Source organism: Cygnus olor, chromosome 3 (assembly GCF_009769625.2).
Source record: "Cygnus olor isolate bCygOlo1 chromosome 3, bCygOlo1.pri.v2, whole genome shotgun sequence".
In the NCBI taxonomy this organism is placed as follows: domain Eukaryota; kingdom Metazoa; phylum Chordata; class Aves; order Anseriformes; family Anatidae; genus Cygnus; species Cygnus olor.
The window spans coordinates 84,517,958-84,544,330 of record NC_049171.1 but is presented as its reverse complement, the minus strand read 5'-3'; the positions used below and the strand labels follow the sequence as shown (position 1 = coordinate 84,544,330).

At 39.3% G+C, this 26,373-nt stretch overlaps 1 protein-coding gene across 4 annotated transcripts in view; it reads left to right on the top strand.

Annotated features, from left to right (window-relative positions):
• The window catches only part of SMYD3 (SET and MYND domain containing 3), a 384,781-nt gene extending 358,668 nt beyond the window's left edge, over positions 1 to 26,113 (top strand). For all 4 annotated transcript variants that reach the window (XM_040551207.1, XM_040551201.1, XM_040551209.1 and 1 more), the window contains 2 exons: positions 18,604 to 18,712; positions 25,201 to 26,113. In XM_040551207.1, the coding sequence (XP_040407141.1) occupies positions 18,604 to 18,712; positions 25,201 to 25,302 (211 nt within the window). In that variant the 3' untranslated portion in view covers positions 25,303 to 26,113. The remainder of the gene's footprint in view (positions 1 to 18,603; positions 18,713 to 25,200) is intronic.
• Positions 26,114 to 26,373: the final 260 nt, after the last annotated feature.

The window sequence follows — 26,373 nt, the reverse complement described above, 5'->3', positions numbered from 1 at the left end:
TCAGCTAACTGGTAATTAAAGTGCAATTAAATTTTTCATAGTGTAGATTGTGTCTCTTTTCCAAAGAAATTAGAAGCTGTGGCCCTTTGAGAATTGTGTTCTTTGTCAACAGCCGTTTACTGCTACAGCATTTATTAAATGTGATCATTGATGAAGTTTGAATATTCAGCATACTTATAGGAGGAAGTTTGCAGTTAGTTGGCTTCTCTTTTGGAATTGTGGTGTTCCTATAGAAATGCATTGTCCTGAAGCTTCCCATCTGTGTTAAAGATTAGTAAATTACAAGCAAAATTAATCACTTTGTCTCTCCATTTCAATTTGGAGAGTCAAAGTGTGGTGCAAATTGCCCCCACAGTTAGGGAGTGAGTCAGCATGATGGATACCTGAACCCATAAATTCATCTTGAATTATTAATCCTGGGGAATAGTCAGCAGAGCGAGCTAGGTATTCTGAATTTCCTCCTCAGGGAGACCTGGACTCTGCACTGACTTATACTATGAACACGTGAAAATTAAGCTTCCCATTTGGGCATCAAAAGTTAGATGCCTATAAGCTGATAACATGAATATACTACCAGATAAATCCTATAGTACCAGATAAATCCTACTCTTACTGTTATGTGAAAGTTTCTAAAGTCTTGTTCAAGTATAGTAGAACTGAGTATTTGCTATTTTGAACCAACTGCGGGTAACTAGAAAGGATTTAGACATATGGGCAAGGCCTACAGAAGTCAACTAAGCAGCCGTTCAGGCACTTCTTTTAAATGCTTTCCTGAACAGAGATGGAATTAATGCTTAAAAGCTTAGATGTGCAGTGTAACGCGTGCTATAATGGCATGAAATGACTGCAGAGCTCAGTCTGAAAAATAGATGGACAGAAGAAAAAGATTCTCAAAAAAATCCAGAGGTAAGGGTGACTAGAGGATGCAAATATGAAGCAACTTTGATATTGTGGCAATTTGATACAAGAGGAAACAAAAGGAGATACAGAGAAAAACGCACGGAAATGAAGTTTTTTTTTTTAAAAAAAAAAGGTGTCTCAATTCTGGTATCATGAGTAGATCAAATAGGATCCAACAGAGGAAAGTCCAGTGGAACACAAAGCCTCAGTTCTGTAGTGTTATCAGTGTGAATTCCACACCTGAAGTAACTGTTTTTTCCAACAGGAGTTACAAGGAAAATTTTTCCACTGGATTTTTTTTCATAATTTAGTATGGATCCAAGTAATTGAATACTTGTCAAAATGCTTCATATTTCAAATAAAAAGTTTGTTTTCTGTTCAGTTGTGGGGCTAAGTAGAGGTTCCAGATTCCAGGATTCTTCCTTCCTTAAAAATGACAGCTAATTCAGAAATGTAAAGCAATAGAGAAACTTGTAACTGCTAAGAATCCATGAATCCTAAATATTTGCTAATCAGGGATCAAACTCAAGCTCCTTAGATACTGCAATTTAATCATGCATTTAAAGTCTTACATTCACAAGAACAAAACATTAATCGAAGGCTTGTGTATATTGGGAGCTCAGTACAGTGGTTGCCCTGCCATGCGCTTCCCGACATAGAAATGAAATTTATTGAGTACCACTAAAACTTGTTCCTTAAAGAGGAAAAGAGAGAGATACAATCCTTTTCTTCAGAGAGTACCATCCATCTTACTGTTTAGGGCAGCATAAATGAGAAAGTTTAGTACTGCAGCCATAGTTACTTGCACTTGCTTTGTGCATATAACTGCTTTGTTTTGCTATAAGAAAGGGAAGATGACAAATACAATTGAGGTGACAATGTCTGAGAATTTAGATTTTGACTTGCTAACAACCTCCTTAATGTTCAGATTTCAGCTATCTTGACAGTTATATTCACAGATGATGAAATTCACATGCAGACAGACAGCCCCAGGCTTATGCACCATATAAATCCTGTCTAAACCCCTAAAATGCTTTATAAGTGGGCCTAATTGATGCACAGGACCTGTACTGGCCCCTTACACATGGGAGAATTTCTCCCAGTTTTTTGGCTTGCAATAATTAGCTATTGTACTTTTGTTTAAAAATCTTTTACCCTTTTTTATCTGATTCCATTTTCCCTAGTGAGCTGCTTTTGCACTTCCTTCTGTTTAAACATAAGCACAGAGGAATATTTGAGATCACAATGTATATATTAGATAGGAACACACATGAAATGTATATTAGAAAGGTCAGCATTCAATAAAAATTCAAATCAGATATTTGGATTTGATTATACACAGTGTGATCCATGCAGTATGCGCTTGGGGATTGTGCAGAAAATCCACTAAATGTGGTGATGGGAAAGCACGCATTTTGTAAAGGACTAAATTCATCATAGCTTGTAATGATTCTTAAGACATTGGTGGAGAAGAGAATTACTATAGCAACTGAATATGTGTTTGCTGGTAGTTTAGTATTTGCTAGTACATTAAGCACAATCTGCCACTTCCAATTAATAATTCATAATTTATATTTATTGTACCATCAACTTTGAATCAAAAGGTAGTACAACCAGCTTATTAACCTAATAATGCAAAATATATTCTTGTATCTAGTTTGTGCCTTGCCCCATTTTGTCTAGTACCTTAAAGGACAAATCTTTATTTTTTCCCCCACATTAACCTCTAGCTACCTCCTGTCCACCTAAAGAAAATCAGACACAAAACATCAAATATTACTCTAAAGAGAGGATGTTACATGATCTTTATCATGGGATTTCATATTTACATACATTTTGGACCAATGTTCTGAAGACACATGTGCTTTTGTTTTTTAAGGGTACTGTTTTTATCTGACCAATGCTTTTGCCTCAAGAGTAAATAACCCAAATTGGTTTTTAAAGTACTTCAATTAATCTTTTCAAATACCTGTGTTTCTCTTGATTTAATGCAGCATGGCTTAATTTACTTTGGAAAAGAATCAAGCTAAATGTGAAATAGCTCCGCATTAGTTTTCAATGAGAGCATCTACACGATGGTAGAAGTAATCTACCTTAAATCCACACCATTACTGAATTCAAATTAACCTTGAAAGTCCAGATATAGACAAACTCTTTTACTCTGGTATTTATGCAGAAGAATCATGCATTTATCCAAGAATTGCAGTTATTTACAAATTCTCCTAATGGTAATTGTGCTTGCCTACATATTATAAGTGATGAAAATTTTGAATTGTAATCCAAAAAGTGTTTCAGAGTGGAGTCATAATTTCAAATCAAGGCAACCCAGGGTACGTTCAGATAGTTCATTGTACACTGGCAAGTGTAGAAATGAGTTTTGATCAAATACTTTTTTAAGGTATTTGTTAATTGTCTTTTAACCTATTTTAACTTATTGACCTATCTGTAAAGTAGAGAGTTTTGTTGGAGTTCATGTAGTTTTAAATAACGTGTTAAAATTAAAAGTGATACAGTAAAACACATACAGTGAGGTAATCAATACCAACATTGTAGAATGGTTAATGGGTGACAAAGACATACTGGGAAAGCTGCTCTATAGGTATTCAAGGCCTGAATTGCCGTCAGTTTGTTCACTATTTATGTAATCTATTTTTCATGTAGATGGTAGTTTGCTGCTTTTAAAAATAAAGGTGTTGTTTGTAGAGTCATGCTACAAAAGCACTGACAATGCAAGTATGTGATGTTTTGATACCCTAGTCTACACATGAGGCTTGTGATGCAGTTAGCAAGCCTGCTAACTGTGGAGGTTACTGATCTTGTCAGGAGCACTTTGCAGGTAAAAACATAGGAACGATGTTCAGTGAAGGAGCCTTGGAGGTGAGCAAGCCATGGTAAAAGCTAAAGGAGATTTGGTGGTGGAGGGTTTGGAAGAAGTTTGGCCGTTCCTGAAATAATTACACAAGGCTGACAAAAGGGAAGAGAGAAAAAGAATGGAAGCGATGAGTGTAAGTGCGCTGGAATGGAGACAAAGCAAGGCATCTTTGTACTCTTTAAGCCAGTAATCTTTTCATTTATAGATTCTCTGTTAAGAGGATAAGCATTTTCAGTGGTTGTTTTCTGATATAAATATTTGTCCATATGAAACTGGCTTAAAATGTTATGACTTGTGTGTTGCGTAATATTGTATGATATACCATGTGAGATGACTTGACCTATGTTGTATGATGTAGGAATCAAAAAAATGTGATATTTTTATATGTAATCTGTCTTTTCTCATATTTTTAAATGTTAAGGCAATCTGCATGTCTGTATGCATTCATTTTAAATCTACTTATGTCACAGTGGAAATACTTTTACTATACAGTCGTGTTCATGCTGTCAGCATACGTCCGTGCACAGCAAAATTTCCTTCTTGGCTCATCTCTATTCATAAAAAAATGTCATGGAGAAATTAATATTCTGCAGTTTTTAAGAATCTACTGTATCATGCCTCAAACTAGCATTGAAAAAAGATGCATATTTTGCAAAACTTATTTGCATGGTTAGCATTATTTGTACTTTATAGTAACATATAAAAATTATCATTTACATGGGTAAATTATCCAGGCTTTCTGCTGTATTGTAATTAAATATCTGTGTGTTTGAAAGTGGACTTCATTCATACCTCTATTCTGGATGTGCAGTGGTAAAGAGAATGGTAGCATCCAGCAATCTAGCAATGCACAACTTTGGGTTTCCTTTTTATCTACTTATTAATTTTAACCTAAAATTTAATTTGTACCTAAAATTACCACAGTAATCGAGGTGCTTTCTGAAGAGGCTAGATGTCAGGTCTCAAAAAAGTGGCCTAAACACCAAAGTAGTGGTCATTTAGATGTAGGATGGCATCTAGAACATGCCTGGGGAAAGTAAAAAGTACACATGGCAAAGCTGCCCAGAAGGGCAAACCAGGAACTCAGCCATCAAAATGTCCATCTTGTTGCATATCCACAGTATAGCTGGATGAGAGCAGATGTGATGATTCGAGGCTAAGGACAGCAGCTGACGGTAGCACCAGTCGCGTAAGGGCTAGAATTGAGCCATATACCTTCTCATACAAAGGTACAACTCTCATCAGGTGTTCTTCTGATAAGGGGTAATGTAAAGAACTGATCTAAATATCAAGGACTGTAATGAGGTATGCAGTAGTTTTTTTTTTTTTTTTTTTTTTTTTTTTTTTTTTGTGGAAAGAAACCCTGCAGGAAGCCAGCAGGTAATTAGCAGAGCCCTTTCTAAGAACTGGTCTTTCATGTCAGTCAAAGTTGCTGTTCCTTTGACAGAGTCTTGTTGAAACAGGGAGCGGGTGGACCAAGAACATCGCTTGGTGTAACAACATGAGCAGAGAAAGAAACAAGATAAGCTCCAAGTAAAGAATGAAATCTCTGTATTAAAAAAGCGTGTATCACCTTGGTATGTAGCTGCAAGCTGGCTCCAGGGAAGAGCTCCATGTTTCTGGGAGAGAAACTGTCCACTGACAGGAGAACATCATATTTTGCTATAGATGTATTTTTCTGCATTTTGTTGAGATACATCTGGTCCAGCACAAAATACAGACTGATACAAAAGCCCTGAGAATGGATGTCATGAAAGTCAAGAGATGTCTAAGACATATTTCAGAGAAATCACAAATTGACAATGAAATGGTGAGGTCCTATTGTGCTACAAGCAAAATCAGATGAGGCTGTGACATTTTGTTTTTTGCCTGAGGCAAGTAAATGCCATTTTAGATTTTGATGCCTGCCTCATGCCATGAATTCATATTTAATAGCAAAGACTAAGTATGTGGTTTTCCTGTGCCTCACAAGAGTATTGACAGATTTTTTTCATGGCTGCCTCCTGTACCAATTTAGAAAGATGCCCTTTAGGCTGCAGAGATTAATGGACATGTCGTAGATCAATGGGTAGTTTCCTGAGGCTTTATGCACAGCACACCATTGCATGTCTTAACATGTTGTAATTTTCAGTGCGTACAGCGAATCTACTTTGCAACAGCTGTTAGCAGTCTAGCGGTTGCTTCAAAGATGTGTATCTTGCATGTAGCCCAGCCAAGTGAGCAATCAGCCTCCGCAGGACACACCACTTTTGTTATGTGTAGGTAGACAGGGCCCAGGAGTGGAAGAAATGTAAAACGATGAATAAAAAGATGAAAGAGGAGGTTAGAGCAGGAAAGAAAGCAATTTGGTGGGGAAAAAATATAAATAAAATAAAAACAGAATAGTGAAAGAAGAAAATATAAAGAGAAGAACAGAGAAACCAGGAAAGACACAGAACCTAGAGGAGGAAAACTGAGAAGAAAATAGGAAACAGTGTCTGGGGAAAGGGAGAAAAGGGAATTTCTTCTTACTGTTAGAAATAATGACTTGTGAGATAGACCAAGGGTTCTGCCTCAGACCTAGGTGGTATGTGTAATGGCATACCGATAGTAAATATTGTTGAAGGGTTTTAGCTGACATAGGGGTATAACCTGGGGCACAGGGTGATGTACTACTCCAGGACCTGCAGATTGGTCACCCTGGCGGCTTTGCTGCACTTGCACAACAGCTTACTGGAGCTCTTCCCAGTGTGCTGACTGTTAATGCTGAGCTAGAGCTATGAACCTTGTCTCAGTGTGCAGAAATTGTCTACTGGGAACTGTGGGCCAAGTAGTACAGAGTCTTTCTTTAGCTCAGTGGGACACAACTAACATTTGATAGAAAAAAACAGGATTTGATAGAGTCCATATGTGTTTCTTTTGCTCGTTTCCCCTCCTCCAGTCAGCCATAAATCAATGTGTTAATTGCCTCCACACAACTGGCTAAAAGAGAAATGTGGTTGCTCAATGTTTTGTAATTTCGGACTGTTACAAGCCTCTTATTCCTGTGCCTATATTGCAGTTGAAGCTCTTTCTTTGCACGTGCTGCCCTCAGTGAATGAGGTGCAAGCTAAACATTTATCAGGTTGTTTCAGATGACCCGTGTCAGAAACGTGCTGCACAGACAGGATGTCTACCCACTGCCAACAGAGAAAGGAAGTTGGACACAAAATGTCTGTACCTCCTCTGGTGGCTGTGCAAGCACCATTGTAGGCCCTAGTCAATAACTCTTCAGAATTTCCTGCACAGATTAATAGGTTTTTTGTTTGTTTGTTTAATTTTATTTGTAATTCTGATGGGCTCATGGCCATATTCTTCAGTGTCATGTTCGGTCACTGTTCCTGTGGTCTGGCACAGAGAGGCAGCCACTGGTCTTGTTGGCAGCCACGTGGCTCCCAGCAGGCCCGTCATGTATATTTATGTAGTAGCCACTAAGTGAAATCAAAAACAGCTAATTCCTTGGGAACTGGCTTCCCGCATATCGTACACGATATTTTGATTCTGCAAAGTCTTTATTTCTGTTTATACTCAAGATATTTATTAAGTAGGTCCTTGAATGCATTGTCCTTTGTCTTAAATGAACTGTTCATGCCTTATCTTGCCTACAGAAATATATTTGTCATATTAAGATACAAACCTGTAATGCTCCAGTCTAGAAATGCAATCAAAAACCTCACACTGAGGACATTCTATGCAAAATGCCTATTGGAAAGTATCTTTTATCCTTCCATCTCACACGTCTGTAAACAAGCTCTGAGAGGCTGGAGTAGTGACATAGCTAGGGTCAGTATAATTTTGCAAAGCCTCAGCATCTCTTAGAACAACAATATATGATTACAAACTGGTGGATCAAGATTGCAAATAATCTTGTAACAAAATCTGGGCATAAAAATTGGTTGTCCCAGAGAACGTTGTAGAAAGAAAGAAACATTTGAACAAAAAGTGAAACAAAGATCTTTTATTCCCAAGTACTATGAATTTTGAACAGTATTTGGAAATCTGGCTTTGATCCTGTGATGCTGACATCAACATTGTCTTACAGCTCTTAGACAAATGGTGTTCCATGCGCTAGCAAAAGCTGATGTAACCACATCAGTTAATGCATCAAGCATTAAAATCAGTGGTATTACATCAGGAGAAAGTGTCTTGAGATGTTCTGCTACCTGTAACATGTACGTTGGATTCAGCCATTGGAGATGGTAGCTTGCACACTAAACTAGGTACTGATATGAGACACCATGTAAAGCATGAAATCTTGAAAATTGCTTTACTTTGTGTGAACAGGAATATTCTTTTCATAGATCTATTTCCTCCTCAAGCAATCTTCTCATAATTTTTTTTGCCCCCTGCCTGTTCTGCCAAGGTACAAATGTACTCATTAATCAAGGAGTACAGCAAACATGGCTTTGCTTGAAAAATGCTTGCTCAATAAACACACTGGTTTCAGTTACAAATGGAGAGTTCAAGCATGTCTTGGTCTTTTGAAGCATTGCACACCCATGAAGAGGCATAGTGGTGTTACATGAAAAAATCTGTCCTTTATATTCAGCTAGCATTTCAGGCAACCCTTTAGAGCCTTGGAGAGATTATTGTTCATGATTGCTACTCATATAATTCATAGCAAGTCTTTTTCTGTAAAGAATGCTATTTCCCCCCTCCCCTTTGTTCCAGATTGTTTTATTTCTAGGAAACTCTGGAGCAATTTACATGCCTTTTAGGTCATGCAAGAAATTTCTAGCCAGCTGAGTGACTGGATGGAAGGTAGTGTTCTCCAGTACAGTCAGATGGTCCTGTTTAGCTGCCATATTTTAACCACGTAGCTTACCAAGGATTTATAATTCTCTTTAGAACTAGTGCTAATACGTTGAACTGCTACAGAATCTTCCTATTGAACTCTCAAAGCTCTTCACAAATGTGATTGAATTAGCCTCCACTGAGAGGATCACTATTCTCACCTTAAAGATGGAAAAGCTGAGGCATAAGGAGTAAAGCCAGATATCTAAATGAGATATCTGGTGCCAGGCAGTAGAGTTCCTGTTCAGGCATGCTGGTAACAAGTTACGCATAAGAATCTCACTAAATTTTGTAAATGCCACTTCAGCTATTATTGTTGCTATTATTATTGAATATTATAATCTGGGAAGCAAGGAAAAATGAAATGGCAGCTGGTAAAGCACTGGTCTGAGAAATTTTGAAAGGTGACAACATGGTGGGTGAAAGCACACAAACGTATAAGAGAGGTGAGTCTGAGAGGTATCTGAGTGGTCAAAAATGAGGGGATAAGCCATACAGAATTTGGCAGGATGATGAAATTAGTATCACTAGGTTCAACAGCTAACCAGCCAAATCAGAAGCATGTACACAAACAACTGGATCAAATGTCTGCAGTTGGGATGGCAGTGAACCAGCATCTTGCTGATTTGAAGATGGTGGAGGGCAAGAAGAGATACCTGGCCTTCCTTTTTTCGTAACCCATGTATTGCTATTAGCATGAAACTATATTGGTAAACACCACTGCAGTAGTTACTACAAACAAGATGATGCTTACTAAGGGAACAACAATGGCACAAGATGTCACAAAGCAAAAAGGGCCATCTTGCTAAATGGATGCAGAGTAAATTCTTTTCTGTATTCACTTAGCTTTAGTAATAGGTATGGACATGGTACACCGCGCTTCCAAAGTAAAAGTGGTTCCCAAAGAACATTCTCAAGTCAGAGCTGACACTAAGCAATTGAAGAATAATGATGCCCTTGCTGTTCTTTGGAAGGGGGAAGTAGAGGGCCATCAACTCAAAGATTTAAGGCAAATTCTGAAGGCAGAAAAAATGAAATGAATGGAAAATGCTGTAAAAAGTAACATAGGTTTAACAAAACTGGATCATGCAAGACTGTATTTTGTGATAATACAACATAATCTAAATGAAGGACAATAATATAGAGTTAAATTCACTAAATTATCTAATGGAGTATAACAAAGTTACTATCATTCTAAATGGAAATTTACACCAAAAATAATAATAATAAAATAAAGTGCATAAAGAACTGCCTAAGAAATAGGCAGATTTGGGGAGATATCCAAAAGAGGCAAAGGTTCCTATGAGTCCTTTCATAATCTTCCACCTTTCCTAAGCTAGAAACTTATCGGTTGGAAATAGCTAACAGAAGAAGATTTGATGATCACAGGATGACTGTAACATGCCAAATGATTTAGTCATGGAAGAAGAAAATAGGAACCTGAACTCAGTAATGTTTGCTTTTCAATCAAAATCAACTGCACTTTGAGGTACTGGGTTAACAGTTTAACTAGTGTCTGTGAGAGGCAGAACATCTATTTATTGGTTCTGAACTTGTCACCTGTTGGTTTTGTTCGATATCTTCTTTGTCTTATGAAAGGCACTGATCATTCCTTGCTTGCCTTTTCTATACTCCCTTTGATTTTGTAGATCCATTGAGCCCTTCCACAATCATTTCTGTTGCAGACTTGTCCTAGTCTATTTACTCCTTCATTACACTGCATCTGACTGTCCTCATCAGCCCTGTTTATACCTTTCTACTCAATTTTTTGAAATGACAGGATCAGAATTGCAGAATGCTCAAGATGGGGGCATAGTGTATTTTTTCAGCACTTTTCTGTTTTCTTTTCCTAAAAATATTCTACTATTCTAATATTTGTTTTGGTTTTGTTTCTTCTTTTTTTTTTTTTTATCAGTATGTTCATAGAGCTAATGTTTTCATAGAAATATTTATTATAACTCCAAGATCTCTTTCCTAAAAAATACAGTTTACTTCAGACCCCTTACTATACACATATATTAAAAAAAAAAAAAAAAAAAAAGCTTACTAGAACAGTGATCTATGTTTAAAAAAAAAAGTCTCTGGTCTTCAGAAGTGGAAAGTGACAGAAATCCAGCCAAAGGACATGCTGCTGTGATTCTTTCCTGACCCACAGCTGTCATGAGAAAAATGACTATGTCTCTCCAAATTGCAGCCATGCTGTCTGAAATTGGCATTTGTAATCCTTTCTCTAAAGAGACAGAGTTGTTGCACTGTACCTGATAGTTTCCCTGCAGAATTATCTGGAGATATGATAGAAAAAGAAAAAAGGACACTATTGCTTAAACCAGTGATGTAACTCACAAGTTATCAGTCTTCTGTATTACAGCACACTTCTGAGGTGATCTGAGATTCTGACGAGTGGAGAAAAGACATTTTGCACTGACGATGGCAATACTACCAGCTGCATCCTTCCTTGTGGAGTTTGTACTTGCACACGCTCTCATGACCTCTCTGAAGTTTACTAACACTAGTAGCAATTAGATGTGTGTGGCTCTGGTGCTGAGGGAATTCATAACATAGTGGAGGGGAAGGGAGTCAATGAGAGCAGTTTTGAGCATAGGGGATCCAGCAGTGCTTTTCATTCTTTCCCTGTCACTCTCTCGTTCTATGGCTGAAAAGGATCAGCATACAAACATGCAGATCCATGATCTCCTCACAGAAAGCAGAAGTCTAAACTTGCATTGCTTGTATCTGCAATGAGTCTTGTAGCTGTGTTCTAGCTATATAAGATACCAAGGGTGGGTCATTTTTCTTAACATCAGTGACCTGTAGATTCATTGCTTGGAGAAGAAGGTGAACATCAAGGTCTTTGTCACAAATTAATATTTCTCTAGTACACGTTTCCCTTCCATATTTTATTTCTCTTCCCATGCACATTCTCTTTAAGTAGCTTTCCCATTCTTCCTTTACTGTCTTTCCTACACTTCCTGGCATTCTTTAAACATGCTCAATTTCACTTTTTAATTCTTTTTATAAATCCTTTGAACTAAACCATTGACCCTAACCTCTTGTTCTACGTGTTATGCAAGGGCTGTGACAGTATATTCCTATCTGCAGTGATATTCCACTCTACCATCTCTAGCTGTTAAGATGTTAACCACATGATAAAGCTAACAAGAACTACAAGATGCTGAGAAGATCGGCCAGGACACAGGGACAATCTATACAAAGTTTTTTCCTTCTTCCATTCCCGACTGAGCACTGCTTGTTACTGTAACATCTCTTAATACCAGAAGCAGACAACATTTGAAGTGGACCATTCAAACAGACAGCACCAGCTTTTTAAATGGATTAGTTAGATCTGGAGCCAAGATGAAAATTGTGGTTTATACCACTTTGTCATTTTATTAAAATTATCATTCAAATCTTGGCAGCGCCAACATCTGGAATGATATCCATCTTAATGTGACATAAATTATCACTGTAAGGAATATGGCAGAATGATCAGTAGCCAGAGAGAAAATGTTTCTGAGATGAACAGCTAATATTTCTTGTGAATTCAGTCGATTAAGAAGTGTGATTGCTTATTTGATCACATCAGTTAAATTACTGAAACAAATAGTAATAGAACAGTATGAGACACAGATGTGATGAAAAAGGTTTTGAACCATGATTTCACAGATCTAAATCCTAAACTGTTTCCAGAGGCAGTTATTTCACTGAAATAATGGGATATTTCTTGAGTGAGGACAGAATAAAAATAAATAGATAAAAGAAGAAGAATCATCACTCTGGCACAAAAAATTCTAATGCTGCTGTCTCTACATTCCATTTCAAAAATACAAAATGCTTCTTAAGCCTACAAAACTGCATTTACTTTTATTTGGATTGACAGAGCCAGCTAGCCAGACAAGACAGCACGGATATAAGAACCAGGCTCTGCATGAACCTAAAAAAAGTCCTTTTGCCTGAAGTTACACAGTTCTTGATGTCCAGGTTAAATTCTTCGCTTTTCCAGGGACTTTTCTCTTGTAAAATTGGACATATCACTTCATTCGCCTGTGCCTCAGTTTCTCATCTGTGCAGACCAAGGACTGTCATGCTGTGCTTTTTAGTGCTTAGTATAACGAGGTGCTTAAATATGTTGTGGTCTTTGGTGAAACTTCCAATACTAAGGATAACAAGAATTTTGACAATACAGCAATAATACAGATAAAGAGCACATACAAATTAGAATACACGAATGTACAGCCAGGATGTATTATAGTCAAGAGTATAGAGACTTCCAAGTGAGGTATGATCAGAGGTGCTAGGTCTACACATCTCTACTATATCAGACCCAGCTGGCTCAGAAAATAAGGCTGACTTTCTGTTGTTACTTGGTTAAATCAGAAACATATTTCCAGCATAAAAATTTTACTAATAATGTTTTCTCATCACTGGCAACGCTGTTCTGTAATGCTTCAGGGATGTGCACTAGTAGTTACCTCCAGGAAGTCCTCAATACTAGTGCTGAGAAGCTGCACCCACAAGTGAAAAAGGTCAAATCTGGGTAAAAAAAAATAGAAAAGGACGATGCCAGCATTAAACTGTTCAGTGATGCTTTGATCATGTCAGTGAGGCACTGTGATGGGGAGATAAAATGGACAATGAACATTTCAGGGCAGCTGGACGATATATCAGCTCTGCCACAGGTAAAGGATCTAGTTTGCTGCTCTGAAAATGACATGGCTGCTGCAGAAGGTGTAAGAGGAGTTGTAAGGTCCTGAACTGATTTAAATGTACCTGGTCATCCATAAATAAGGAGTTGAAAGACAAAAAAAAAAAAAAAAAAAGAGAGGAAGAGAAAGGACAGAAAGAATAACTGTTTAAAATCATTTTTATTGCAAGAAAAAAAGAAAAAACAACAACAACAACAACAAAAAACGTGATTGAGAGCCAGGCCAGTGATCTTTTGGAAGGCTTTCACAGGGAACCGTAAAGATTATATGTAGGTTAAAATAGATATACTGCCCTTAGAAATTATGCAGTTCAACTAGACTTCTAATGCTTAGCATGCAAAACAAAGTCATTTATTCCAGTATCAATAACATTTCCCCACCTCCACCAAAAATAACCCTATAATCTTGTTCCATCCCAGACAAAACTCTTGTGTATGGCTAGTGTTTTTTTTAAATTTATTTACAAAGCTCTTTAAGGATATTTTCTATAAATAAAACATTGCTTGCTAAGCACTATTCCAGCTTCAAATTGCAGGTTTTGGTGTAGGAATTGCCAGGTGAAATTCTGTGCAGGAGATCAGACTGAACAGCTGCAGCACGGTCCCTTTGGCATTAAGATCTGTGAGCTCCTAAATGAGCACAGATAGCTGTAAATGAGCACTGTTAGTTTACCTGTTTTATACTCCCGAGGAATACGCTTTCTTTGACTATTCATAAAATAACTGGTTCATTCTTGGAGCAGTTGATAGATACCAAATGTTTCATATTTTTTAGCATAAATAATCATTTGTCCTTAAATTTGTCCTAAAAAATGTTTCTCACAAGTCCCAGATGTGGAACCCTTTGATCATCCCAGTCAAGGAGTGGATCAAATATCATGCGAATTATGGATGACCAGTCTTACATCACTAAGTAATGAAAAAATAAAAATAGCTGGACAGCGTAAAAATAATCCCTAGGCTGCAGTTTAGTGAACAGCTTTAATGAAGGTACTCAAATACTGAGTAGTTCAGAAATCAAGAATACATCAGAAAAAGAAAACAAGGCTGCGCTGTATTTGTGGTGAACATTTCCACCCGCTGTAGCTAGTACATTTCTGTCAGGAGGCTGATGCTGTCCTCTTTGCATTCTGCTCACCCCTTTCCTGAAGCCCAGAAGCCTGCTCTTAATTCCTTCTCTGTTGCTGTGGCTCCTAAAACTGCTTTATGTCTTTTATGCTGTCATATTTACTTGCATGAAAAGGTACTGCAAACCAATTTACAATCATGTATAGCATCACTTTTTTACATGTCACCATATTAAAGAGCCTGGTAACATTTCCATTCTAAGACCTTATTTTGGGTTTTATAAATCCTGCCTGCTTCTAATTACATCAGGCTGAAGACTAAGGTGTAAATGTTAACCCTGCAGACAGATTTACAGGAAATGGTAGGCATCTATTTATTTTAAAACATGAGGCATCAGAAAAGAAAGTGATTTTGCATATCCTCTATTTTAAAACATGAGGCATCAGAAAATAAAGTGATTTTGCGTATCCTTTTTGATAGTAGCTGTTAGCTCACAACAGAACACAAAAGTTCTGACTGTTTACCCTGTAATGAGAGATAATTTGAGTGTAATTAGAGGAACTGCAGTATTAAAAAAATAGAAGGATTTAGCTAAAATTAGTCAAAGGTGTTTTTCTTTTTTACATTGTTCTATATACAGGAACACAAAGGATTGCTTGAAGAGATTCAGAGCTGATACAGATTTATAGAAGGATTTTTTTCTTTGTAAAGTATATGAACAGTAACTGGGGGGGGGGGGGTCATCAAGGCAAACCTTGAGGCTGAACTGCAAATAGGAGCTATCAGTTTCATGGTATACTAGAAACAACTATTGCTTTACCAAGTATTGGCCATATATTTGACTGCTGAAAATTGGTATCCTTGTATTTTGTGAATGAAATGCAGGAACTGCTGGTTCCTGGAACAGTGAAACACTGAAGCAAGCTACCTGGAGACTGGGAAATAGCTTTCATTTGAGGTTTTGAATAATGAACTAGACAGTGCTTTCTTTGCCTCACTCTTCACCTGTGCAGTGTTCCAGGCACAACCCAGAAAGAGGGTTGAGTCAGGAGGATTACCTGAGAGAGTGTGACCCGTACACAAACCCATTGGACCTCTAGCAATGGTGTTGAGAGCTGGCCAGCTTGCTTGCTGTCATCTTTGAAAGGTGGAGAGGATCAGGGAGTTACCATCCAAGTTAGGATGTCACAGTTCAGACGAGTAGACAGCTCGACAGGTAAAAATCTGGTTAGATGTGGGGGTCAGAGGGCTATGGCTGACATGTTGTTCCCTCTTTGGATGCCAGTAACAGTGGGTACCATAGGGGACTGTCCAGGGACCGGTCCCGATTAATACCCTTTAAACTGCAGGAGGCAACAGGAGGCACTCCTGTGTTGTCTGCACATCACGCCACATGGGTGGGACCAGTTGACAGGCAGAGGAACAGGCTGGCATGGATGATGTGAGTCATAGACTGGAACAAAGCTGTGCTGTGGAGGCTGTGATACAAAATGTAAAGATCTTTTTCAGCCTCCTCTAGTTTTCTTGTTTACAGTGCATTTTACTTGTTAGTTATTGTATTCTGTTTAATCTCTCCTTGCAAGTGGACTGATGGGCATTTACCAGTGCCAAGGAGCAGGAAACATCACTCCACAGAACTGTCTTTCTTTATTTCAGCTTTTAGTGTGATACTGTTCCCTTTCCTGTCCCTCAGGCCTTGGTAAATCTCATAAAATCCTTTTCAGATTGAAATCCTATTCTTCCCGAGCTGCTCTGTGTTTTACAGCATGTATTTCGCTATAGTTGTGTTATTCTCTTGTTGACAGTCTTTAGGTACTAGTTCCCTGGCTGGTAAATGTCTTCCTTAGTCTTAAAATTATCCATTTGTTTTGTTCAGAGCAATGCATGGGGATAACAGATAGGCTCACAAATACCTGACACTGCTTCTTAGCTCTTTTTGCCATGCCAGCTTTTCATAATACTGAATCCTAGGGATGCCTGGAAGAAGCCAGCAGCATTCTGCCCACTTACGCATCTCTCAGAAGAGCTGCAAGCTGCCTGGATTTCTCTTATAAACTCACTCAATGGATGTGCTTTCACAAAAAGGTGTTTAATAGATTTATTCCAGAATATGATAATAAATAGTTGTTTCAAATGTCAATTTTAAGGCTTGCAAATGTAACTATATACATGCATAAGATCAGAACATAAATCAGCACAGTAAAACAGCTTTGTAAATATTTATGAACTCAGGGCTCTTTGTTTCACACTTACTCCTTCTGTGTCCTCATCTTAAATTTTCACTTGCTTTGGTTTATGGATGGTAGTCTGGGTTGAGTCCCTGACATTGTTAAATTGCCTCCTGTTTGCTCTGGCATTGCATATACCAAACAATGCTAAGTCTTTATTGACTGCAAGTGAACGTATGCGCTATAGAAAGAGACCTGTTTGCATGCAGAGGCAGATTCTGCATTCTGATGGACCTGTGTGAAGTTTAGCCAGCCCCACGTCGCCAGACCAAAGCACAGCCTGAATTTGTCCTTGTGAGCTGCCACCCCTGTGGCGGCTGCAGGCAAGGCAGCACCCAGTTGGCATTGGTATTTCAGACAGGGCTGGTTATTCAGTAGGGAGAGGGAAAGGAGAAACATTAAAAAGATGGTTGAAAGGCTGAAAAGTGGAGGTTTGCAATGAAGATGTGAAGGCCATGAAGGAATAGAGAGGAGAATCAGAACTGTCAGGGCACAGCACAGACAATCTAGTGAGTACTACAAAAAGTTCTCTCATGCAGAAGTCTGCCTCCTTGGCTCCTGCTCCTGTGGCTGTGATAATTGACCCAGGCATCCTGGCATTCCAGTAGCCCAGAAAGAGAGGGAACGACCTTCTTACTCCATCCATTGCAGCAGTCACAGGTGAAGGCAGAAGTTTGCAACCATATGGGCATTGCTGTTTTGCAAATTTTACAAAGTTGTGCCTGTCATCACTACTCCCATTTGTGCCTTGCTATCTCTGCAATTTATATGACTATTCACTAATTCACAACAAAATCTCTTAGTTGTATTTCCTCCTTGCTTAATTACTAGCAGATAGCACCATGTTAATTGATATAATAATCAGAAAAAAAAATCTACTGATATTTTTCCAGTGTTTGTTTAACTGGATCTTTAAAGTTCCTAAGTGGTCAGTTTGGACTGAGACAAGGACTATCATTTTTCTTCTCTCTAGTCTACTGGCTCTCAGCCTTTTTGGATTGCAACCCACAACAGGTTTGAGAACGCCACTGTGCACGTCTTGTAGTTTTTGTAGTATGAACAGGTGGTGCTTGTGGCAATTCAGGATGGATTCTTCACATTAAGGAGTTGGTTTCTGTTGCTTCGTGAGAGACCTTGATGGATAAAGGTCCTGAGAGGCAAGCAAACCAGGCATGCTTCACATGTGTTTCTGTATGTCTTCACTGAAACTGGGAGATCAGCAGAAAAAGGGGAGGTTGGGTGTGAAAATATTTTCCATGACGTTTACACATATTCATTTGAGATTTATGACATTTCATGAGCATCTTGAAGGAAATTAATGATGACGTCACCCTCCATCTACTTCCGGGGGGGGGGGGGAGGGGCAGGGGGGAAGAGAGCACAGTTATATCTTTATATATGTGTTTCTGAAGTAACTCCAGTAAGATTGATGGAAAACTTCTGCTTCTGTGAAATGGAGTGAGGAGTTTCTCCTCACACTAGCAGATACCTTGTCTAGATGCACGAGCCCAGTCTGAGATGTTTCCTTGAGCATGCATTACCAGTTCTTTTCTGCAACAGAGAACAGCTAGCAAACCTTCAGAAATGGTGGCCTTAATGTATGTACCTGCTTTCTGTGCTGCCCCTCTCCTTCATCCTGGAGGATCCAGGAGGTAGTTTCCTACTGAAGCTTCCTTTTAAAATTATAGCTCTTCAGGGACCTGGGATTGTGAATGACCTCTGTTTGCAACACTAAGTACAGTAAATTCTATTGTGTTATCCAACAGTAGCAAATGAATAATCCCACTCCCGTCACTTTCTAACAGGATAATGTTAAAGGCATTCCTTTGAGATGGAGAGTAATAATTTGCTAATTCCCCTCAGTATTTCATGCTTCTCAATAGTGCAGCTAATTTTCTCTGAGTACCTTATTAACATTCACAATGACTCTGCAGTCCCACCCTAATAGCTCTCCACAGAGGCAGTGCCTGTGAAGGTGAGAGCTGACACAGTGACACATTTTCCTCTTTTTTTCTCTGCAGACTGTATTATCCTGGCTTCCATCCGCTGAGGGCTGTCCAGCTGATGCGAGTGGGCAAACTGCAGTACAGTCAAGACATGTTTCCTCAAGCACTGGAGACCTTGAAACAGGTCAGTATTGTGAAATGCTACATCCTCCCACAGCCCTCGCTAGCCCCAAACCAGCCATGTATTTCCTCCCCTTCTCCTCTGACTGTACCTTATGCCTTTGCATATTCCTCACCACTTTTTTCTGTTGTCGGTGCTGTTTCCCCAGCCTGCAGCTGAATGTGATGATGGGTCACTGTTGCGCAGAGTTTCAGGCACTGCCTTCCTTCAGTATCAGTCAATGCTAATTACAGTTTGATAGCCCAGAAGTGCCTGAATGAAAAATTGCTGTTAGATCTGAAGAGATAAAACTATCTCAGTGCCTTCTACTCTCCTTATTACCATAGCACAGGGATTCTGGGAGCACTAAAAGTACAAAAACAGGTGCAGAGCTGCGGTTTCTACCCTCCTTATAGTATCTCCTTAGGTATCTGTGATTTTGGATGGAAGAACTTTGCCTTTTCATGCTTGTATTTTATTGTGAGCTATACAATCAACAGGCATGCTTCTTGATCCCCCCTGTTTCTGTGTCACTCACCATCTTTCCATTCAGTCTGTTTTTGCAGCTGGTGCTTTGCTGGTTACTTTTCAGTTTTAAGCTGTCCCTGTTGTACCTGAACTTATTGTTCAGGTTTAATGATTTTTATATTCATTTCCTCCTACTCCAGGCTCTTATTTGTCCTGCTGTTATATTGCTTTTACTATCTGGCCTGGGACTACAATCTTAAATATACTGAAGAATCCCCTTCCATGAGCAATGTCTTCAGGACATAGGCTCTCACTTGCTTCACATCTCAAATCCTAAGCCACTGTTGGGGTATTTTTCTCCCCCGGAAGATATGCTGCCTCAAGTGCCCCTCAGAGGTCTCAGGCTCATTCATGTGTATTGTCGATTGTCCTTTGTTGAAGCTGGCCTGAAGACACCACAAACTCTGTGAGGTTCCCCACTTGTCTCCCTGCCCACCTCTAGTGCCTGATGCAGTCTCCTCACCGCCTTTGCTCAGTGCTGCAGAAAGCCAGCTGCAGTTTGCCCTCTGCAAGGAACTTGTCACAGTACTGTCACTTCAGGCCTTGCACAGCTTGGTTGTCTTCAGGCCAGGGTATTTCACATGTTAGCAGTGCATTTATCCTCAAGACATTCCACTGGAGAAATCCTGTCATCTGCATTTTCCAAATGGGGAAATTGCAGGACAGAGGGACTAAAGAGCTTCTAGCACAAGCTTGGGAAAGTTCTCGGCACTTGTTGCTTTCCTCTCTCTACTTGAATGTCTGAAATCAGATGCCAGAAATTGATGGCTTATGCCCCATTCATAGAGTTGAGAACAAAATAGCTGTAATTACATGGGCCTGCAATTTCTGGTAGGCATTGATAGGATTCTCTGCTTCTCCATTTACACAGTATATTATCTTAGAACTAATTAATCAGGGGTGTTGAATGTTCCTGCACAGTCCTCTCCAGTGCAGAAGTTGGCTGTTTTGTCCCCTTTGTTTAATGTCCGTATTGTATGAAGAGCTAGTTGCGTTGCAAAGAGGGGCAGCTGCTTGGCATAGAAGGGGACGGGAGTCTGTGCTGGGGATGGGGAAGAAGTGTGTTTACTCCTGTCTAGATCCCCTTTAAACAGCAGTCACAATGCAACAGATAATTTGCTGTTTCGTACTTGCTTTTCTGAACCACCCTATCTGTTAGGTTTTAACATCTGATTACATATGCAAGGTGAATAACTGATCATTTTCACCTCTTTAAATAATAAATCAGTATTTGATACAGCGCCTTTCTTACCAAATCTTAGTAACTTAAATCTTCACTTGATATTTAACTTAAATTGGGGCCAATTCTGATCATTAAGAAGTTGATGGGAGTGTAATCAATTCTATTTCTCATTCATTATTCAGAGGTAAGCCATATATCAGTCATGTGCCAGGTAATCTGCTCTGCCATTTCCCCTGTAATATTTACGATTTCCAAACATTTGGGCCTTCCTTTTTAGCAAATGGAGTGAGCCCCAGTCAGAGGAGTTTCTGTTTTCATTGATATTGCTGCAATACATCAACAGGCGTGCTTCTAATTGCATTTCTAATATGATGCTGCATTAAATGAAACTGGAGTTAATTCCCCTACAGCCATCTGAATGCTGCTCATCGGTGAGGGTAGAAGTTGTGATAGTGTGATAGTTGTGTTTAGTGCAGTAGCCCATTGCAGGCCAGATTGTTACTGTATTATTCTTTGAATGCAGACCAATACCTAACACAGAAACCACTTTTTTCTAGATTTATCTCCTCTGTCCCTTAAAAGGAGAACATGCTGTTTACTGTTCTATGCCATACCTCTGTCCATCTCTAACCATGGTCTCCAAGACATTAGTGGTCCAAAAGGACACAGTAATTGCTTTGCAGCTGGGATGCAGAACCATTTACAAACTAATCCCATTGCAGCTTTGTCTACTCCCCATTCAGTCTCCACCTTTTCACCCATATTTGTAGGACAGGGAGAGACTCACCTCCCACTCTCTGCGAGCACAGTTAAGCAGACAGAAAAGCTTCTTGTCATCCTACTTCCCCATGCAACTTGTATGCATGGGATGCAGCGCTTCTTCAAACAGGATCTGAAGCTGACTCCTTCATTGCTGTCTACACAGGAGCAAATTAGAGCCATGTAATTCCCAGTTTGTTGCGAGTAAAGGATGTGATTCCTAATATAACTCAGATAATGTCCTGGAGTTATATCAGAACACAGTTTGGCCCTTTGTGATTAGATGTGTCAACAGAGCATGCCACATGCTTAGAGCAGAAACTCGATTGCCTTCTCTGCTTCATTACTCTTCTTAATACACTCTGACATGATAGCACCCTGTTGGAGCTCTCATCAGACTAATTTCAGCGTGGCATTAAGGAGAAGGATGGGGACGGTGCAGAGGAATTGAGATCTGAGTGAAATTCACCTCACTCATATAAATCCTGTCTAATCAAGCACAGCCTCGGAGCTGCTGTGGATTGACAGGGCTCTGCAGCAGCCGTTGCAGGTGCGTTCGGACCCATAGATCTTCTCACACGGCCGTGCAGCCCAGCCCTTATTGCTGCGCCCTGTGTCACCTGAAAGTGAATCACAACTACAGCCACCCTACTCTTATCACCCTTTGGTTTTAGCTCTCTCACCTGCACCCCGAAAGAAGGCTTAATAATGTGAGGGGCTTTGTGTTACCCATTAAAATGAAATCACCTTTTGAAAGTGTATTATCCCCTGCAGAATCTAATTTGCCAGGGTCTTGGAACTAGAAGTATTACAGAGAGGCACTAATCTACTTCTGGAGTAAACCTAAAGGTAACCTTTGGTTTATTGTACAGCCAACCTATTATTTTTAAATTTATATACATATATATATGAAAAAATGTAATGCTGGGAGAACAATGGAATTATAGATCAGGAAAACCTTTGTCAGCAAAACACGGGAGCTGAGCCCTGTCTGACAAACCTAATTTAAAGAGGCTGGGATGACTGTAAAAGTGGCAGTAACGACAGTTGCCACAGGCTGTCTGGGGATGGGTAAAGCTTCTCGACCTGGAAGCAGCACTTGCGCAGGAGTCCAGGACGGGTCCGCATCTCTGGCGCTCATGGAATCCCCTGGCAAATGTCCGTGGTTTGTCCCTGTGCACACTCAGTAGCATAAATATTTGGTAGGGTCATCGTTACCTTCACAGCACTGCGGACCTCCCCTCTTTGGTTGCCCATAACCTGGACAGGCAAGGTGTGGAGGGAAGACTTGGACCTGATTTCTGACCCTTGCCCCCTTGAAGGAAGTCCCAGTGGTGGTGGTGGCAGCCTGTGCCCATGGGCTTGCTTGAGTGATGGCTGGTGGGGACCGAGGCAAGAGGGACGCCAAGGGCTGTGCTGTGTTTCATTTGCATTCATGGAGTAACTGCCGTACCTCTGATCTAATGGGTTTCATATTCTTCAGGGATACAGCGTGCGGTTGGTGACACTGTGGCCTGAGCTGCTGTCTTGCGATCACTGTAGTGTTTCATAATTAGATTTCTTCTTTGTCTGAGAGGAGGACCACACACATCACAAGACTCTGATCCGCCTTGGCTCGGCTGGTTAGCTGTAAGATTTAAAAGAACGGGGGGGGGCGGAGAGTTGGCATATTCCTCCATATTTTTATACATCATCGGTTAAAAAATCCTTGCTTTGGAGGTGAAATTATCCCCAGTTTTATCTGATCTTTACAAAAATAGATATGTAACTTCATGTCAGTGTAACCTGAGAATTAGGGAAGTCATTGCTATTCTACCTTCAATACAGCCTGGGTTTTGACTGTAGTGCAGTGTGTAAGACAGAACATTGCTTGAGAATGATTTTCTCCCTGAAGGAGACAAAAGGATAAGATTGGGTGCATTTATCTGCCGTACTGAGGACAGAAATGAAATGGAAAAGAAATGTTGCAGGTGAGAGAGAAGTCAGCCACAGTAATGGTATCTCAAAGTTAGTATGATATTAAGGAATTTTGCCTTTTATCAGAGATATATCCTCGTGGACGTCTGTAACATCAGGGTGTTGATGGCCATCACTACTTGCCTGACCTGTGTCCTGTAGGTGGGCTGAAGATCAGGGTCAGCTGCCCTGGGACTATGATCCAGCCCAAATACACAGCTTGTTAACACAGGTCTTTCCCAATAAATCCATCAGCTTTCTTGGCCAGATCATGTCAACACTACATGCCAAATGTGTCGTATCTATGGCCAATCCCCCTCACCCTTTTGCCCTGGAGTCATCCTGACCATGCTTAGCCTGAGCACAACTGCTCCGTGCTGCACAGCAACATGCCTGGGATCCCACCTGCAGCTATTCCGCTCTGCACCATCCAGGGATTCCTACACCGTGCCCATGTTCATCTTTCTCCACTCCACTATCTCTGCCAAGTAAGGACTGGCTCTTATTCTTGCCTTGTACGCTACTTCTTCAACTATTATATTAAAAAGCTCTTGTACAGCTTAACACTTCATGCTCAACTATGTTGAAATACTTTCATGATCTGTTCTTCACAACATTTTCCCTCATGTTAGATTAGGAAAACAGAAGACTAAGAACAGCTTAGTGAGTATTTTCAGGGAATATAATTATGACTTACTTGCAACATTTTGCAAAAACGTAAACAGATTTGTATTTCTCCTAAAATAGAAATATGCAAAAATGAGGATTTCTGATTTTATTTCACATTTCTAGGCATTTCTAGTGAAACGAAAGAATTTCCATTGTTCTGTGTAACTGAGTATTTTTACCATTTAGTAGTAGGAGGGCACTGTGGTAGCTCAGAACATGTCTGACTCTTTGTAGAGTTCCTTGCTTACTCTGATTTGTTTTGACTGCTATTTCAACTTGTTCTTTCAGTCTTTTGCTTCCTTCCTCTTATTCTAAAAAGTTAGCTAATTGGAAGCAAAAATAAATTATGCCAGCATTTCCATATGCTTGCCTGTTTCTAGAAGTTGGAAGTAGAATTTCATTTGTTCTAGCAAAGATCTTTATATTTATTTTTATCTTCTAATTTAATGAGGTCCCTTCCTTGACACATTTCCAAAAAGATCATTTTTCTGCAATCTAAAGCTGATATAGCTGAATTTTATCAGCCAACTGGACCAGGAACTTATTCAAGCACAGGCTGCATTTAGTTTTTGATGATTCCTCAGTTTGGGTTGAAGAAAAAATCTCTGATATCTTTTCTTCTGTTGGTGCACTTGGAGCTCTCTTGTTCTTCCTTAGAAGTGCTGAGTCTGTTTCCATCTGGTACTTCCCTTCTTCCATGAAGAATTTAATAGAACGAAGAAGCCAAAATGTCGTATGAGAAATGGTGATTGAAACATGAGCTGGGCGAGGAGTATGTCAGACATATCTGTGGCAGGGAATCAGCAATACAACAGGCAATATAAGCAAGCATAAATTGGCCTAGCAATGTAAGATGACCAACACAGAGAGAAAATAATCTATGGGAAATGCAGCAAGAACCATTCCTAACACATGCCTTTTTTGAGTGAAGCTATTAATTTACATATTTGTTTGATGCTATGTATAGTTTCTCCTATATAGTCAGAGCACTTAGTTCTATTTGTTAAGCATTAATCCATTTATATTTCAAGGACTTTGAGGCTATTAACAGCATAAATATCACAGTCATCTTTTAAATAATGTATTGAAACCTTGGGTGTCGTAGTTGATCAATCTTAAAATTGCCTTCATGCCTCAGTGCAAAAGCATCTCCCTCTATTATGCCAAACATCCCTCTGTGCAACACATTAGGGGACTTTAATGTTTTAACATCTAAGAATAATGTGTCAGTACCTCCTCCTTTGTCAGAGACAAATTGTTACATGCTTTGGGATACTTCACTCTGATTTTTACTATGCCATGCATTAAAGCCCCCAACTTGAGAGTTGGCACTGAAATCCATGCCCTACTGCAGCTACCAACCCTTTCAAATGTCCTGCACAATGACTAATGTGTCCCTTTCTGCTCTCTTCTCCAGGCCTATAAAATTATGAAGGTGACCCATGGGACAGATCACAGCCTGATGCAAACCTTGATGGACTTAAAGGAGCAGTGTGAGGCCATCATGAGAATACACTGAAGAAATTCTCCAGTCTGGAAAACAAAATATTCAAGGAGACAGGAATATTTTTTTTATTACATTAGGAGCTTCTCAATGATTTTGGTGTTTTTTTCATCAGGCCCTACTTTTATTACAAAATTTGTTAGTTTTGCTGTATGATCTCTGAATTGAGTTAATGGTTGGAAGAATATGTGAATATAATATTTTCAGAAAGTTTCTAATTTCTGCAAGGCAAAATGGTAGTGGGGTAAGTCTTAGTATTTGATCTTAATACGTGCTGGTGATAAAAATACAAACTTAAACATATAGCGAGGAACAATTCTATTCATTTCTATTTAATAACCAGAATCTCCAATCCAAATACCACTGAATGTAGGAAGAATTGAGAATTGAATTCTGACTCAATGATACTTGACCCAGCTTCTCCCATGTGCTTTATGTATTGATTTCTGTATCTGTCCGTTATCTCTGGAATGATCACAAAGTCTCACCTTACCACCTGTTTTATGTCTGTTTATCAGAACACCCTTTGGATTTTTTTTTCCTACCAAACACCTAATTTAGATGATAATACGTGATTATCAATTTACAACACCTAATTTAACTGATAATAAATGCTGGGAAATGCATACAGTCTTAATTGTTACAATATAATTCCATTGGCATCAGCAGACAATTTTTGTGCCAGTTTATGCCAGCAATTGAAGATCTAGTCTCAGAAATATTCTATGTAGAGAGAGCATATTTTTCCCTTTGAATTACCATTAGGTGTGTTTTCCAAAAGCCTGATCCATACTATTTGACATTAAATAAAAGACTTCCAGCGTTCTAAATGAGATTTTTCTTCCCTTGCATTTTAACTTTTGGGTTGTTCCTCTTTTTCTTGCATTTCATATGTTATAATATTGGATATTAAAATGGACCTGAACAAAAAAATTTAATCAAATATGTATCTATGCAGAAATTGTTTACCCTGCTGTCTCACCATTTTTGACAGCTTCAACAAGTTCTCACTCCATAACAGCGTTAAAAAGAGATTTGGACCTATGAGCTCAAACCTTTGTCTGTGGGTGCAATTTTTTGTGAAGC